At 35.2% G+C, this 15,340-nt stretch overlaps 2 protein-coding genes across 2 annotated transcripts in view; one reads left to right on the forward strand and one right to left on the reverse strand.

Annotated features, from left to right (window-relative positions):
- LOC132152240 (uncharacterized) overlaps positions 1–15,340 on the reverse strand; it is a 59,387-nt gene that overhangs the window by 36,183 nt on the left and 7,864 nt on the right. Inside the window, exon 3 of the mRNA XM_059561058.1 lies at positions 14,429–14,557. Within this exon, the coding sequence (XP_059417041.1) occupies positions 14,429–14,557 (129 nt within the window). The remainder of the gene's footprint in view (positions 1–14,428; positions 14,558–15,340) is intronic.
- Positions 1–15,340, forward strand: part of LOC132151620 (metabotropic glutamate receptor 4-like) — a 172,210-nt gene that overhangs the window by 5,257 nt on the left and 151,613 nt on the right. The gene's annotated exons all lie outside the window — the stretch shown is intronic.

Consider the following 15,340-nt stretch of genomic DNA (forward strand, 5'->3'; position numbering starts at 1 on the left):
CCCAGAGGAACTCAATGGACTGTATGAAACAGAGAACTCAGTAGTCTGGCTCAAGCTCTGCATTGGTTTATTTCAGAGCGATGGTTGCAGGGTATTGTCCACCTCTCTGGTGAGAGCCAACTCATTAGGCTGCTTCTGCATGGGTGTCTGGATGCAAAGCACGTCTGTCGTTTCAGAAGCGCTCCTTTTTTTCCAAATTTTCTCTTAAACCGTCTTTGTTTGCTCGACTGCACTCGGAGCTTGATTTAGGACTTAGCAAAAAATTTATATTTTTGGTACCCACAGTGATAAAGGATGTGTAAATGGTCATTAGTCATTTGGCAGAACAGTGAGTTATGAAAAACCAATGATGGGCAAATTGAGAAGAGGAAATAAATCATATGCTACACTTTAAATTTTTGAAATTGTCTGGATAGCGATGGCATCGGTATAATCAAAATATTTTATAAATGTCAAATGTGTATCAAAACGAATGAATAAGAATGTATACAGTAGCTCAAAGTCTGGTCTGAGATCAAGATGAAAATCTAAGAGATTTATTACTTAAACATAGAATGTTTTAGGGTTTAACAAAGTTAAAGTGAAGAAAATTAAATGAGGATTTGTGTTATGTATTTCTAAGAATTCATTTGGACAATTTAATTTGGACAATTTAACCTCAGTTTCCAGATATTCAAGTTGTATCGTGGCCAAATATTGTCTTATCCTAACAAACCATAACATCAATAGAAAGCTTATTTATTCAGCTTTCATATGATGTAAGAATCTCAATTTTGAAAAATTGACACTTAAGACTGGTTTTGTTGTCCAGGGACACATATTATATCATGAATAGAGGACAAGACGTTGCTTTATGGACTGAAGTCATGTGATTACTTGTGAAATACTGCAATGCTTTTATCAGCTGTTTGGACTCTCATTCTGTTGGCACCCATTCACTGCAGAGGAGAGAGGTGAGCAAATGATGTAATGCGAAATTTCAGATGAAGAAACAAACTCATCTACATCTCGTATGGCCTGAGGGTGGAGTACGTTTTTAGCAAATTTTCATTTTTGGGTGGACTATTCCTTTAAATGAACATACTAAACATTAAGATATTTATAAAGATATTCTGAAAATCATGTTAAACGTTAATTTTATCGTTCATTTTGGCTCATAATACAATTTGTAATCCAAAAATTGGATTTCATCATAAAAAAAAGGCAAAAGATAAGAATCACTCAGTCGATAGCAGTTTTTTACAACAGTTTATCATCATCTGATTGACTGTAGGCTGTAATTTTGCCTCTGGAGTGAAACTCACCATTAATCCACCTGTGGAGATTGTGTGCTGTTGTACTGATCTTTGCCCTTGCAACCCACATAGCACAAATTACCCTGAGCAAAGATCTCTATTAGCCCAGCCCACACGAATCCAGCAATTTCAACTGCATTCTGCATATTCCTTCAAGATATTCAACAAAGCAATGCAACAGCGCAAAGTCCTGGGGAGACATTGTGTCCCCTATGTCAGGTTGAGTGGCGGACCCCCGTATGAACGCCTCATGTGAAATGGTGTGTGAAATTATCACATTTAACTAGCCCACCAGCATCATGCTCAATCCTGGGCCGGGGCAGACTTACAGCCAAAGATTCGGTGTCCTGACACTGCCAATTGGATCATATTCTCCTTCCTATCTCATTCCGCCATATTATGTATTTCCTTTTTGTCTCTGACTTCAGGGATGAGGGGCCACATGTAGAGGTTAAATGAAAATGATCAGCTCCTTGCCCATCATATGAAGTGAATCTACAGTGACTGGGAAAGCGGACATCTCTGTATGCTTTTATAAAACAAGCTAGCTCCATTCACACTTGTGCTTTCAATGCCGTAATTGAACTGTTGTGATAAGTGATTTTTTTTCACACAGCTTATTTGAAGCATCTTCATGGAAGAAAAGGTCTGTCACCACAAAACGTGACTGTTACGAAATCAATGACCTACCTAGCAGTGACATGACTAGTTTTATCTTTTTGTGCTATAGCCTTTAATAATTGTTTTCTATTTGTGTCTATATACTGCAGCAATTTTAAGATCAAGTTGATTTAATATCCATTGGCTATATTTTAATTCCCTGTCTACAGTGCAAGTGAGCTGCACGACTTGACAGCTTTTGAGTGTTTGCTAAAGTGCAGGCAATGAGTGAGTGTTTTTTCTTTCTCTTGCCAATATTGTTTTTAATATTCACTAATTACTCACTTTGTGTATATCAGGATTGGACACATTTTTTGATTCTTGGGCCTCTATCTCTTCATGAGGGTGAATTTGGAATGACAGGAAGAGGAACTTACTGGATTGCAATTCAAACATTGTTTGACGTTGTCTATTATGTTCACAAAGGCAGCATTTATTTGATCAAAATACAGCAAAACAGTAATATTGTGAAATATTTTAACAATTTAAAGTTGACCTATTATGCCCTTTTCTACAATATGTAATATTAGTCACAGGTGTCCCCAGAATGTGTCTGTGAAGTTTCAGTTCAAAATACTCCACAGATAATTTATTATATCATTTTGAAAGTGCCTATTTTGAGTGGAAGCAGAAACACGCTGTTTTAGTGCCTGTCTCTTTAAATGCAAATGAGCTGCTTCTCCCTGCCCCCTTTTCCAGAATAGTACTGTGCCTTTACAACTAGTACCTCAAGATACCCTGATAAAAACAAAAACATCTGTTTTGTTTTGATTATTATGTCTATCACGCCGAAATCATGCGTTTTAAAGTCACAATAGTTTAAAACGGGGAAAAAGTCAGATTTTCTTGATATGTCACCTTTAAAACAAATGTTTTCTATTTTAATATGTTTTAATATTTAATTTATTTAGGTGATGGCAAAGTTAAAAATCTTTACTCCATTCTTAAGAATCCTTCAGAAATCATTTTAATATGCTGATTTGTTGCTCAAGAAACATTTCTTAGTATTATTAATCTTGAAAGCAGTTGTGATGCTTAATATTTTTATGGAAATTGTAATATGCTTTTTTTTTTTAGGACTCTTTGAATTGAAGGTTCAAAAGAACAGCATTTATTTGTGTGATTTAAAAATCTTTACTGTTACTTTTGATCAATTTGTTGTCACTGCTGAATAAAAATATTATTAATAATAAAAAAATCTTACTGACTCCAAACCTGCAGTACTGGCCAAAAACCATTACATTTTTCAAATATTTGAACATGTAAATCTTGCCAAACTTAGTTAAAACTTTTAAATAAAATAATTTCTTTAAATTTCAATTTATTTTAATTTAATTTCTTACATTGAGAATTATTGCAATTCCTCATTTCAATCTCATTTTAAATTCAGTTCAAATTAAGTTACTGAACTGAAATTTAAAAGCCATTCTCGATTCTGATCTGAATGGTGCAGAATTGTGTTATGTTAATCTAACAGAAAGGCCTCTGGTGAATGTAATTAGGAAATCCCTTTTGTTATACATCAATATTGGTTATTAAAGCACCATAATTTTGATTTTAAAAGATTTTTTTTTTTTACCAGCCTAATTTAATATAGGGCTAAAAAACCACTCTCTGCGTAATATAACTCGGACAGTCAAGTCACGTTATATCTCTGATGTCTAAAATGGAGCGTGGGCTCAGCCTCTCATGTCGAGTCTAGTCATGCCCCTGACCTACAACAAAATTCTTTGCATTTCCTCTATCTTCTTGAAGTGAGCCAACAGAAGCCCAGTCAATCTCCCAAATTCGCCAGATGTAACAGAATGGCGGCAGCTGGGATAAAAATAATGAATGCAGCCCTTGAATGCGAGCCCAGCCCTGATGGCGAATGCCCGTCGTTGTACTGATAGCAGCAGTTTGTTCCCTTTCGCTCTCTGATTTCACAATACAGAAGCCCAGTTGGGGAGGAGATGCCTCTTTCAAACCTAACATCTCTAACAATACTAAATGGGCCAGCTTGGAGGCTCATTAAAGAAATAGAGAGGACATGCCTTCAAACTAGAATCCCAAGCTTTGATAATGAGATGTAATTATTTACTTTGAGCTGCCCCGATTAATAATGCATGTTCTGCAACCTAGAGAAAAGGGCTGTGCTATAATTCTCCACCAGAGCTTGCGTTATGAAGCCTGGTAATTGTCGTGAATGTACTAGAGGAAAAAGACTTCGCCAATGTTAATGAAGAAAATGAATTTTCTCTTAGGCCTCTCTCTCTCTGCATGTGCATGCACTTCTGTAGACCTTAGTCAGGGAAGATGCCATTTTTAATTTCATGCAACAGAAACTGAATTTGTGAGGGATAGATGTGGAGTCCCTTTAATAGGTTCTGCTGTATTAAGATTCTATGGTTCTAAAGTAAACTTTTGGAAAGATTTATTTTCCATGTAGTGCCGGTTGAACGTTAAGCACTCGGATATGGAAGAGTACAACCCGTTGAACACGCTGTACATCAGTGTTCCCTCTAAACTGCGTGTATGTTTCTCCTGCACAAATCTGCAGAAGGCAGACTCTAAATTATGTGGGAAAAAGAAAGGGATTTTTGGAATCAGAGCTAAATGAATGGGCAGCATTTCAGTTGGAGTACATCTGAATGTCCATTGATTTTGAACTGAAACTGGAGCTGTGAAAAGTTCTGTAAACATAAACAGTTTGGGAGATTTATAGTGGCACATACAGAAGCCCGGAAAGGTCATGCATTATTGCCAAATTAATAATAATAATAATGATAATAATATTAATAATAACAACAATAATAATAATAATAATAATTGCTTAAATTAGTATTATTATTATTAGAAGAAAAATATTAAAATTAGAATATGTTTTACTATTAATGATGTCAGGTAATGATTATTATTATTTTTATTAGTTTCAGTATCTATACTATTTTTAATAGCTCCCACCACAGTATGTGATGTGTATATCAATTTGATTGGTTTGTATTAGAGTAGGAAAGGGGAAATCATTTTGGATGCTGGAAGAAAGTAACATGAGTGTGCTGACATGCTAATTGCAGCTTTCCATTTAAGTTTAATTTATAATATAAGCTCTATATATTCAGAAGAAATAGTGAAGATATAAAAGTAACATATAGTGTCATGGATGATATTGCAGTGCTCTCTATAAGAAGCATGGCTCAGATTTGCAAAATAACCTAATTATTTTATGAAAAAAAAAAACGGTTTAGTTGCTGGAAATGGGATTTCATCTACCCCAGGCATGAAATTCAGTATCTCATATTTAAATTTTATGAATGCCGTATCCATAGATTTGCGGAGAACAACATAACAGCACACAGATACTCATATACGCAAATCACTATTTTTATTACAGCAGTCATTATTTTAAAATTACATTTGCACTTAAACACTGTGTTCATGTGGCTCAGTGGTAGAGTGTTGTTTTAGTGGCACAATAGTTTGTGGGTTCAATTCCCCCCCAAAAAATATATATATATGTAGCCTGAATGCACTGTAAGTCGTTTTTGATAAAGGCATCTGCTGAATGCATAAATAAAAACAATGGTGAAGACTGGTTATGAGGAATGTTACATTAAATCTTATATTTCACTATTCTCTCTCTCTCTCTCTCTTTCTCTCTCTCTCTCTATCTCTCACACACACACACACGCACACACACACATGCACACACTCACTACTATGTTAACACAGAATGGTAAAGGAAAAGGAAGGAAATATTATATATATATGTTAATTTTACAAATTGTTCTTATGCTAACACCCACAAATCCAAGTCTCTCAGCTCTCTCAACATCTCCTCCCACATATTGCACATTTATTTATTTATTTATTGTAATGCATGCTATACATTAAATTAGACATAATTATATAATAATTATATTTTTTCACAATGACAGTATTACTATACAGATTGACTTTCTTATTTCACCTGAACACACTAAATTTGATTTATATTGTATTAATATAAAATACATCCTAAAAGATAGATAGATAGATAGATAGATAGATAGAAGAAAAAATTGACAAAAAGTAGCTGTACAGTGCATAATTTACAGACACGTCTGAATTTGTGTTAAATTAGATATTATATCTAACCTAACTAAGATCTATTGGGATCCTTTCAATGAAACATTCCTCTGATTGAAGATATGTTTCAGATTTGTATGTATCTGAAGACATTACTGGATTAGCTAACCTGCTGGAGACCATACATTGCTCAGCAACAGTGTGTCGTTAATGATTTGTATTCTCTCATTCTCGAGCACTGCAGTACATGAAGATGGCTTTTGCATCCATGGGGCGTCATCCATTCACTGCATATATTACTCAGTTCTTGCTTTGTTTTTCACTGTTTCTGCACAGCTTCAGGGGCTGTTCTCTGATCTTTTCCTGGCCCAAGAAGTATGTCAGACCTGTGTTGAGGGAATCATGGTGCTGTAGGTGGGACTGGGATGAACATAATGCTCTCACCTCCAGTGCATTCTGCAGGCGTCCAGCTAGAGCTTTTTATAGTGTTTCCATTGGATTTACTGAATGTGTCATCACACCTTCTTCACAAAAGCAAACACTATATGACTATTCCACTCTCACAGCCAGGCTTCGGTCCACACGGTATGAGAATATATGAAACATAAGGAGATAAAAGAAAGGAAAAACTGAAGGGGAGACGTCAAAACTCTTTTCGATACTTGCAATATATTTACACTCTTTCATTCACAAATAGAAAGAACCAGAAGAATACAAATTACCTGAGGAGCTGCACAAGCAAAAGCAATATAACAGAAAGAGATAAATCTGAGACAATTTAGAAAACCATACAAAGAAAAAATACACATGTTGTTCCCTCACTACTTCTATAACAAAACCCAGGAGGAAATACCCCAAAATAACAGGAAACAAAATGCTATCAGACTCCTTAGAGTCATTTTGTGTTATGTATTGTGGATATAATTTAGCATTAGCAGTAATATTGTTAAAATAGGCATTATGGCTCACTTTTAAACTAAAAACTATTAATAATGTGGACTGACAAGACACGTCTAGAAACATGTATATATATATATATATATATATATATATATATATATATATATATATATATATATATATAGTACATACCAAAAGTTTGGAAACATTACTATTTTTATTGTTTTTGAAAGAAGTTTCTTCTGCTCATCAAGCTTGCATTTATTTGATCAAAAATACAGAAAAAAATTTAATATTGTGATATATTATTACAATTTAAAATAATTGTTTTTAAATTTATTATACTTTAAATGATCATTTATTTCTGTGATGCAAAGCTGAATTTTTAGGATCATTATCACATGATCCTTTAGAAATCATTCTAATATGATGATTCATTATCAAAGTTGGAAACAGTTCTGCTGCTTAATATTTTTTCAGAACATGTGATACTTTTTTTAGGATATTTTGATGAATAAAAAGTAAAAAAAAAAAAAAAAGAAGCTATGTTTTTAAAATATTTATAAATATATATAATTTTTTTTCTTTATTTTTTTAAAATAAAATCAATACTTTTATTCAGCAAAGATGTGTTAAATTGATAAAAAGTGATAGTAAAGAAAATATATTATTAGAATATATATTATTAGAATTTTTTTTTATTTTGAATAAATGCAGTTCTTTTTAACCTTTTATTCATCAAATATATAAGACAGCAGAACTGTTTCCAACACTCATAATAAATCAGAATATTAGAATGATTTCTAAATGATCATGTGATAGACTGGATGTTACATGTGACACTGAAGGCTGGAGTAATGATGCTGAAAATTCAGCTTTGCATCACAGGAATAAATTATTTTTTTAAAGTATATTCGAATAGAAAACTATTATTTTAAGTTGTAATAATATTTCACAATATTACTGTTTTTTTTTCTGTATTTTTGATCAAATAAATGCAGGCTTGATGAGCAGAAGAAACTTCTTTCAAAAACATTAAAAATAGTAATGTTTCCAAACTTTTGGTCTGTACTATATATATATATATATATATATATATAAACATACAGTATATATGTTGCTGTTATTCATAACTGATTTATTTGTTTGTTTATATAACAGCCACATTTTATTTAATTTTATAAATATATTTTACTAAATGCTGCTGCCCATCATCATGATTTTTTGAGGTAAAAAATGATGCCATTTTCTAGTGTCATTGGTGGCATTTTGTCCTATTATCAATCTAATTTTATTTAATGCTGTTATTCTAATTGACATCCTTGTTGTTTTCATGCCAGATAAATACTCTGATTGGATATAAATGTTGTGTTATGACCTTTCTTTTATATATTTATACATGAGGATAAACAAAGGACAACCATTCATATCTTTAATGTGATCAATCAGTTAAGAGCTTGTTAACTACAGATTGTATTTTTCTGTGATCTTAGAGATCCTTGTTGTCATTTGCTGAGCCTCATCTATCTACAAATACAATCAGGGTCATAACACTACCCACATGGATTACAGTAAAACAGTCAACATGTGCTTTAAGTGTGGTTTAAGTGCATTTCAGTTGAAGGTGATGGATTCTGAATTAAAAATACACATTTGATCAAATGTGAATCAGAGCCAACAAATAGGAAAATTGTAAAGTAATTTACCATGTTAATGTATTTTTGTCATATTTCAGAACATGGATTACTCATTTGGTATTCAGCTCCTCCAGCTGCATGCTATCTGACAGTAATAATTGTAAAATGGCAAATTCCCCAAGGACACACACACATATACTGGGGGAGAGGCAGTAAAATGAGTGACGTTTGAAAGCTTATGGCAGTGCGACGTGGGTGTTTTCTCTTTGTCTTTCCCACGGGGGATGCTCTTGTTGTGTTGAGGGGGTAGCTTAAGCTCTTAGATGATTGAAAAGCACCATCTTAGTCCATAAAAAATCCGGTCTTACACTTTCCCTTATGTCAGTATATGCATACCAGTGGCTTTCCAGTGTCTTTGGCTTCTGAGCTGTCGTGTGTACAGAGTCAGTGTCTTGATTCCCTCTTGGAAGAGCTTAAAATGGCTGCAGGCAATTTGCTTCCTCCTGCTCTTAGGAAGCCTTTCACATTTGTCACTGACAAACGGAGTTGGCGGCACTTGTTGCGCAATGAAAAAAAAAAAATATATATATAATGGATAACATGCCAGAGATATCCATGCATAAACACTCAGCAGGATTCCAAACAAGGTTGACCACTGACTGTGTTGTGAAACATCAGTAAGGCGCCAGTCTGACACCTCTTGCATATGCAATTTATAACTATTACTTTGGCAAATGTCATGGAAATGCTCCAGCTCATCTCATTGTGTTAGAGAACCATGTGAATGAAATCATTATACCATAGCTACAGTGCAAAGTGAGACAACTTACATAAATGTTATTTATATACAGTACTTGAAGCATTTTAAGTAATATTATTGTATTGCTGAAGCTGTTTAAAAGTACATTATGTAATTTTGGTGCCACAAAAATATTAGTTAAACAGGTATTGTTGAAAAAGCATTATGTGAAATAGTTTGATGCCTGAAAGTGGCTGCAGTGGGTGCTCAAAGCAAGAGGTCATGGTTTGGCTGGTTAACATGACCCCATTATACCCTGGTGTTAAATGCTGTAATTAAACCGTATGCTTCCAAACGGCCTATTTCTTTATTCTGACTGAAAACATTTATTTGTCAAACTATATGGGGTAAGTTAGAGCCAGAATTGTTTTATAGCTTTATTTAAAGAGTAAAGAATTCACGAAACTGCATTTCAGGATGGATCTATGGATCTAAAAAAAAATTGACATTTTCTGAGAACAGTTCATTGGTTGAGTCTTGTATAAATCAGTATTTTTTTTACTACTATTTAGTGAAAGTGAGTGAAGTGACATTCAGCCAAGTATGGTGACCCATACTCAGAATTTGTGCTCTGCATTTAACCCATCCGAAATGCACACACACAGAGCAGTGAACACACACAGAGCAGTGAACACACACACACACACACTGTGAGCACACACCCGGAGCAGTGGGCAGCCATTTATGCTGCAGCGCCCAGGGAGCAGTTGGGGGTTCGGTGCCTTGCTCAAGGGCACCTTAGTCGTGGTATTGAAGGTGGAGAGAGAACTGTACATGCACTCCACCCACCCACAATTCCTGCCAGCCCGGGACTTGAACTCACAACCTTTCGATTGGGAGTCCGACTCTCTAACCATTAGGCCACGACTTCCCCCAAAAAAGTGAAGTGACATTCAGCCAAGTATGGTGACCCATACTCAGAATTTGTGCTCTGCATTTAACCCATCCGAAATGCACACACACAGAGCAGTGAACACACACACACACACTGTGAGCACACACCCAGAGCAGTGGGCAGCCATTTATGCTGCGGCGCCCGGGGAGCAGTTGGGGGTTCGATGCCTTGCTCAAGGGCACCTAAGTCATGGTATTGAAGGTGGAGAGAGCACTGTACATGAACTCCCCCCACCCACAATTCCTGCCAGCCCGGGACTCGACCTCACAACCTTTCGATTGGGAGTCCGACTCTCTAACCATTAGGCCATGACTTCCCCATGGTATTTATATGCTATTACAGTATTTATTGCTTATTGCTTTATATTTTCAGTTATTTTATTTCAGTTATATTTCTATTTTAATTTAAGTTTTTAAAGACTTTTGTGCTTTTGTCATTTAAATTTTTTTATTTTTCTATAGCTTGAATTTTTTTCTTCTTCGTCATCTTCATCTTTTTTAATATCTTTTAAATATTTTAGAACTTCAACTCAAACATTATTTCAGTTAGTTTCCAAGTCAGTATTTTTAAATAAAATACTAAATGTAAATATTGCATGGGAAAACTTTTTCATGTCATATTTATATTTAGTATTTAAATTCAGCTTTATTGAAACATTCACAAAAATTTGTAATAAATGTATTATATTTATTATAATATGATGATTATTACTTTGTATTAATTTTCAAAGTTTAGTTAACAATAGCAACACGAGTGTAAATGAAAGTCATTGTGGCTTTAATGTGGTTACTTGTTTATCTAACCAGCTATAGATAACATTGGTTCTGAAATTTTACTTTTTAATGAACAAATTCATGACAATTGTCCTAATTTGAGGTATTTTGTGATTGAAATCAACAGGCCAAATGACTGTTAGTGAAAAAATTATTTTGTGTCTTTTCACTTTTGATCACAGATATTGCCATGACAACAGTCTAATATAGCTAATATTTTATTGTAGTAGATGTTTCACCAGTCCATGACTGCTTTTGGAGGGCTCTTAAACATGAAATCGAGTTAGGTGTTTCCTGTCACAGCTAAGGATAGTCGCTAGTGAAGGCCTTGGAACTGCATGTGTTTACTCTTGTGGTGCCATCGGGCAATCATGACGTCAGCTTCATATCAGACTTCATACTTTCATTACTGCTGTTGAAATCAAAGGAAATGGTAACGGATAACTTTTCTCCAGGTATTGTCGGTGTCCTGCACTCACTCAAACAGACTGCAATGCCATGTGGTTCTACTAGTGACACACAAATGACACACTTAACCTTTAAATCTTACTAAATAAGAGTCGAGTTCATGGAGGGTTTGAGGGCTTAGCAACACCTACATGATCACATGTTGTTATCAGAAAATTAATTCAGTCAAACAATATCTCTCTGTTTGGGTTTTTGTTTGCATCTTGTTGCTGATTATCTTGGTGCCTGGGAGAAACAAGATAGAAATTCTGCTCAAACCAAGTTGCATCACGCTTGTGGATTACATTGTGCATATACTGCACAAACACAAAGAGGCTGTCAGTGGAAGTTCTGCATCAGCTTTCTGAGAGTACAATAAAAACTGGGAAAAATTCATCTTTCTATTCAGGTCAGTGGGAAATGTTTCATGGATGTCATTTAATTTAAAAATGAGCCATATTTGCCTGCGTTTAGCATTCACTGGGGTTTTTGCATTGTTCTGTTCTTCTTTTTCTTTTTTTTCTAAGCATATGCTTTTGTCTGCTTTGGATATTTCTGGCTCTTGCAAAAACTGAAATGAAGTGGACACACAAAAGTTTCTGTGGGTGGCATTTTCTTTATCTCACTTTTCCAGATAATAAGAGCTATAGAATACAGTTTACAGGTTTTAGGGTGGTGAGCAGAGCAGCAACATTCATGCTGCATGAAAACTGCTAGTCACTTACTTTTGTATATTTCTGTGAGAGGTTTTCTTTAAGCACTTTTAAGAGCTTCTTCTATAGTTAAGTTTGTCCAATATCTTAAAATTCAGGGGTGCCTTGCACCCAATTTTATTTAATTTTTTTGTCAAGGCGGCAATGTATGCAAAAAATGTATGCTTTCTGCCTACTGTAGACAGACATGTCTCAATTAAATTTACATTTACTTAGAATTACCATTAAGGGAATAGTTTAAAGAAAATAGAAAATTTACTCACCCTTTGGCCATCCAAAATGTAGATGAGTTCAATTCCACATCAGAACAGATTTGTAGACTCCGGTCCATCAAATAATGTCTATTGAATTGAAAAGTTAGTGATTAACAAATCCATCAGGAAGGCGTTTTAACTTTAAACTGTCACTTCTGGCCAAAATACCAGTCGATAATCCACCGTAATGCTTCCTCCAGTGAAACGTGAAAAGCTCCATGTCCTGTTGTCATTTCCCATGAAAATCCACCAACACATTCATTGTTTCCTGTTTTCATCTAAACTGTGCTCGATCTGAGCATATTTCTCTCCTGATTCAGATGAGACAAACTTTTCACTGGAGAAAGCAATATTATGAATGCAGGACTCATGATGGATTTGTCTTTTTTAAACATGCAGCTTTTCACTTCACAAAATGTTTATTGATGGATCGAAGTCTTGTAGATTATTTTTGGGTTATTGTAATGTTTCCATCGGCTATTTGGACTCTCATTCTGATGCACCAATTCACTGCAGAGGATCCATTATTAAGCAAGTGATGTAATGTTCTCTAAATCTTTTCTGATGAAGAAATAAACTCATCTACATCTTGGATGGCCTGAGGGTGAGTAAATTTTCAGCAAATTTATTTTTGTTTTGAATTAACTATTCCTTCAATTGACATATCGGTAAGCCCCTCCCCTCAAACGCAGATGAGCCAATAGGTCAATTGCAAATCAACGAATACATTCGTTATTAATGTTACATTTAACATTCACTGGGTTCACAAATCTGAATGAGTGTGACACTTCTTTTCAAATTCATACCTAATATAAGCTACCTAAGCCTCTTGGATGATTCCATCTAAATAATTGCACACTTTAGTGATCCTGTCCAGTTGCCCTCGACAGTATTTCTGGTGTTGGCATGTTCAGAATCATAGATCCATCCTGAAATTGGCAGCATTATTTTAAATTCCTCACGTTTTTCTTTTTTTTTGTATCTGAACCACAATAGACAATACAATAGCAGAGCAGCAACTGTGAGCAGTTGAGAGCCTGCGGGCAGAAAAGGCAGCGAGTAGCTACAGTAAAGTTGTATTGTATTGTTTGTATTAAGTTGCTTTAGTCTGGTATATATTCATCTTGAAATGTAACTAACAATATTAAAACTATTCTTATATTTACTTTTATTTATATTTACTTATAATAATTATTTTGCAGCAATATAATAAAGATTTTGAAGCAAAAATACACATGCACCATGAAGTTGGACATTTTAAAATTCTACTGAAAGGTTACTAACCACAAAATATAATGCAATGAATATAATACAGTTGGCCTTATTGTGTTTATTTAAGTATTTCTTTGAATTGAGACCACATTTTAAGAAATTTAAGATTGAGGAATCCTGTCCAGAGTCAGTGTTATGTTCAGATAAATAACACAATGTTTACACAGTGCCACAGAAATGTTGTTTAAACTTGCTTTCATTTTAATGTGCGTTATTTCAGACGTTATTTTCACATTTTCAAGATGTGCACACACAGCTTTAAAAACCGAAGGTTCTGCTAGAACTTTTAGCTGCACAGAATACTAAACAGACTAGCAAAATGATCATTAAAGATGATTAAATATCTATCGATTACTGTTGTATTTAACGCAGATGACAGTGACTGCTTAAAGTAATAGGAGAGCATGAGTCACCAGGTGTAACTGCAGAAGCTGTCACGTTCCTGGAATCCAGCCAGGCTTCCATTGTTCCAGCCCTGCCATGTCAGCTCTTTTGGCCATTTCGGAGACTTGCATTCATCAACAAACATTTCTCCAGGCTTTAAAAAGACTGGTAAAGGTCCCGACAAGAGACAGAGAGAGAGAGAGAGAGAGAGAGAGAGAGAGAGAGAGAGAGAGAGAGAGAGAGAGAGAGAGAGAGAGAGAGAGCTAGTGTGCGCCCTCCTCCTTCCCTGTATACTACCAACAATCACATGCTTGTCAGAATGTCAGCTGGTATTATAGTAACCTCCTCATACAGGCCTGTAGGAGAAAGACAGCTGGGGAACTGGAGCGTGACGGAAGCAGTCACTGGCACAGCTAGAGTGGGAGTAGTCATCTCCAGAGGTCCGACCTTTGATGGCCTCAGAGGGCTTGAGGAACAGGCCCTGCGTGGGCAGCAACACCGTAGTACAGGAAAATGTCTGTCACCAATGATGTGCAGCACAAAAGCTAATGGGAGTTGAATGTTTGGACTACACAATGAGCAGATTCTAAGTCCCTTTGACTTGAAACAGAGCAAGAAATTTAATTTGATTTCAGATTTCTTAGCGAGGATGCATAATACCACCACTTCACCTTGGCAGTTGCTTTCATTTTTAAGCACTTTTATTGGCGTATGAAATATTAGCTCATGAAACATGTTTCGGAATGATGAAATCTTTCGACTTTTAATCTGTGGTGATCGTTGGCATTGACTTATTAACAAAATAATGATGCAGAGAAGCCTTAAAGGGATAGTTAACCTCAAAATTATACCTTGATTCTCCCTCATATCGATTTTATTTCCAGAGAAGATATTTTGAAGAACTCTTTCTGTTACACAGAAGAATGTCATTCAGGTTTGGAACAACAGTAAGTTATGGAGCCCTCAGGGAGATGAAAAAAAAATTGGACCGATTTCATATTTTTCACCTTATTCCAACTTAACGTTGAGCTCTCTCGCAAAAGTATTGCGTTTTCTCCAAACTCCGGGGCACGCCATACTTAAGAGAATGCAAATGTTTTGTGTGAGAACACAAAGGGCCCTATCATACAACCGGCGCAATGCGACCCAAGTGTGTTTGCTAGTTTCAGTCCAGCATTCGCATTTTCCTGTCCAGCGCCACGTCGTTTAATTAGCAAATGCATTTGCGCAAATTTTTGTGCCCATGGGCGTGCTGGTCTAAAAA

This window comes from Carassius carassius, chromosome 10 (assembly GCF_963082965.1).
Source record: "Carassius carassius chromosome 10, fCarCar2.1, whole genome shotgun sequence".
Lineage (NCBI taxonomy): Eukaryota > Metazoa > Chordata > Actinopteri > Cypriniformes > Cyprinidae > Carassius > Carassius carassius.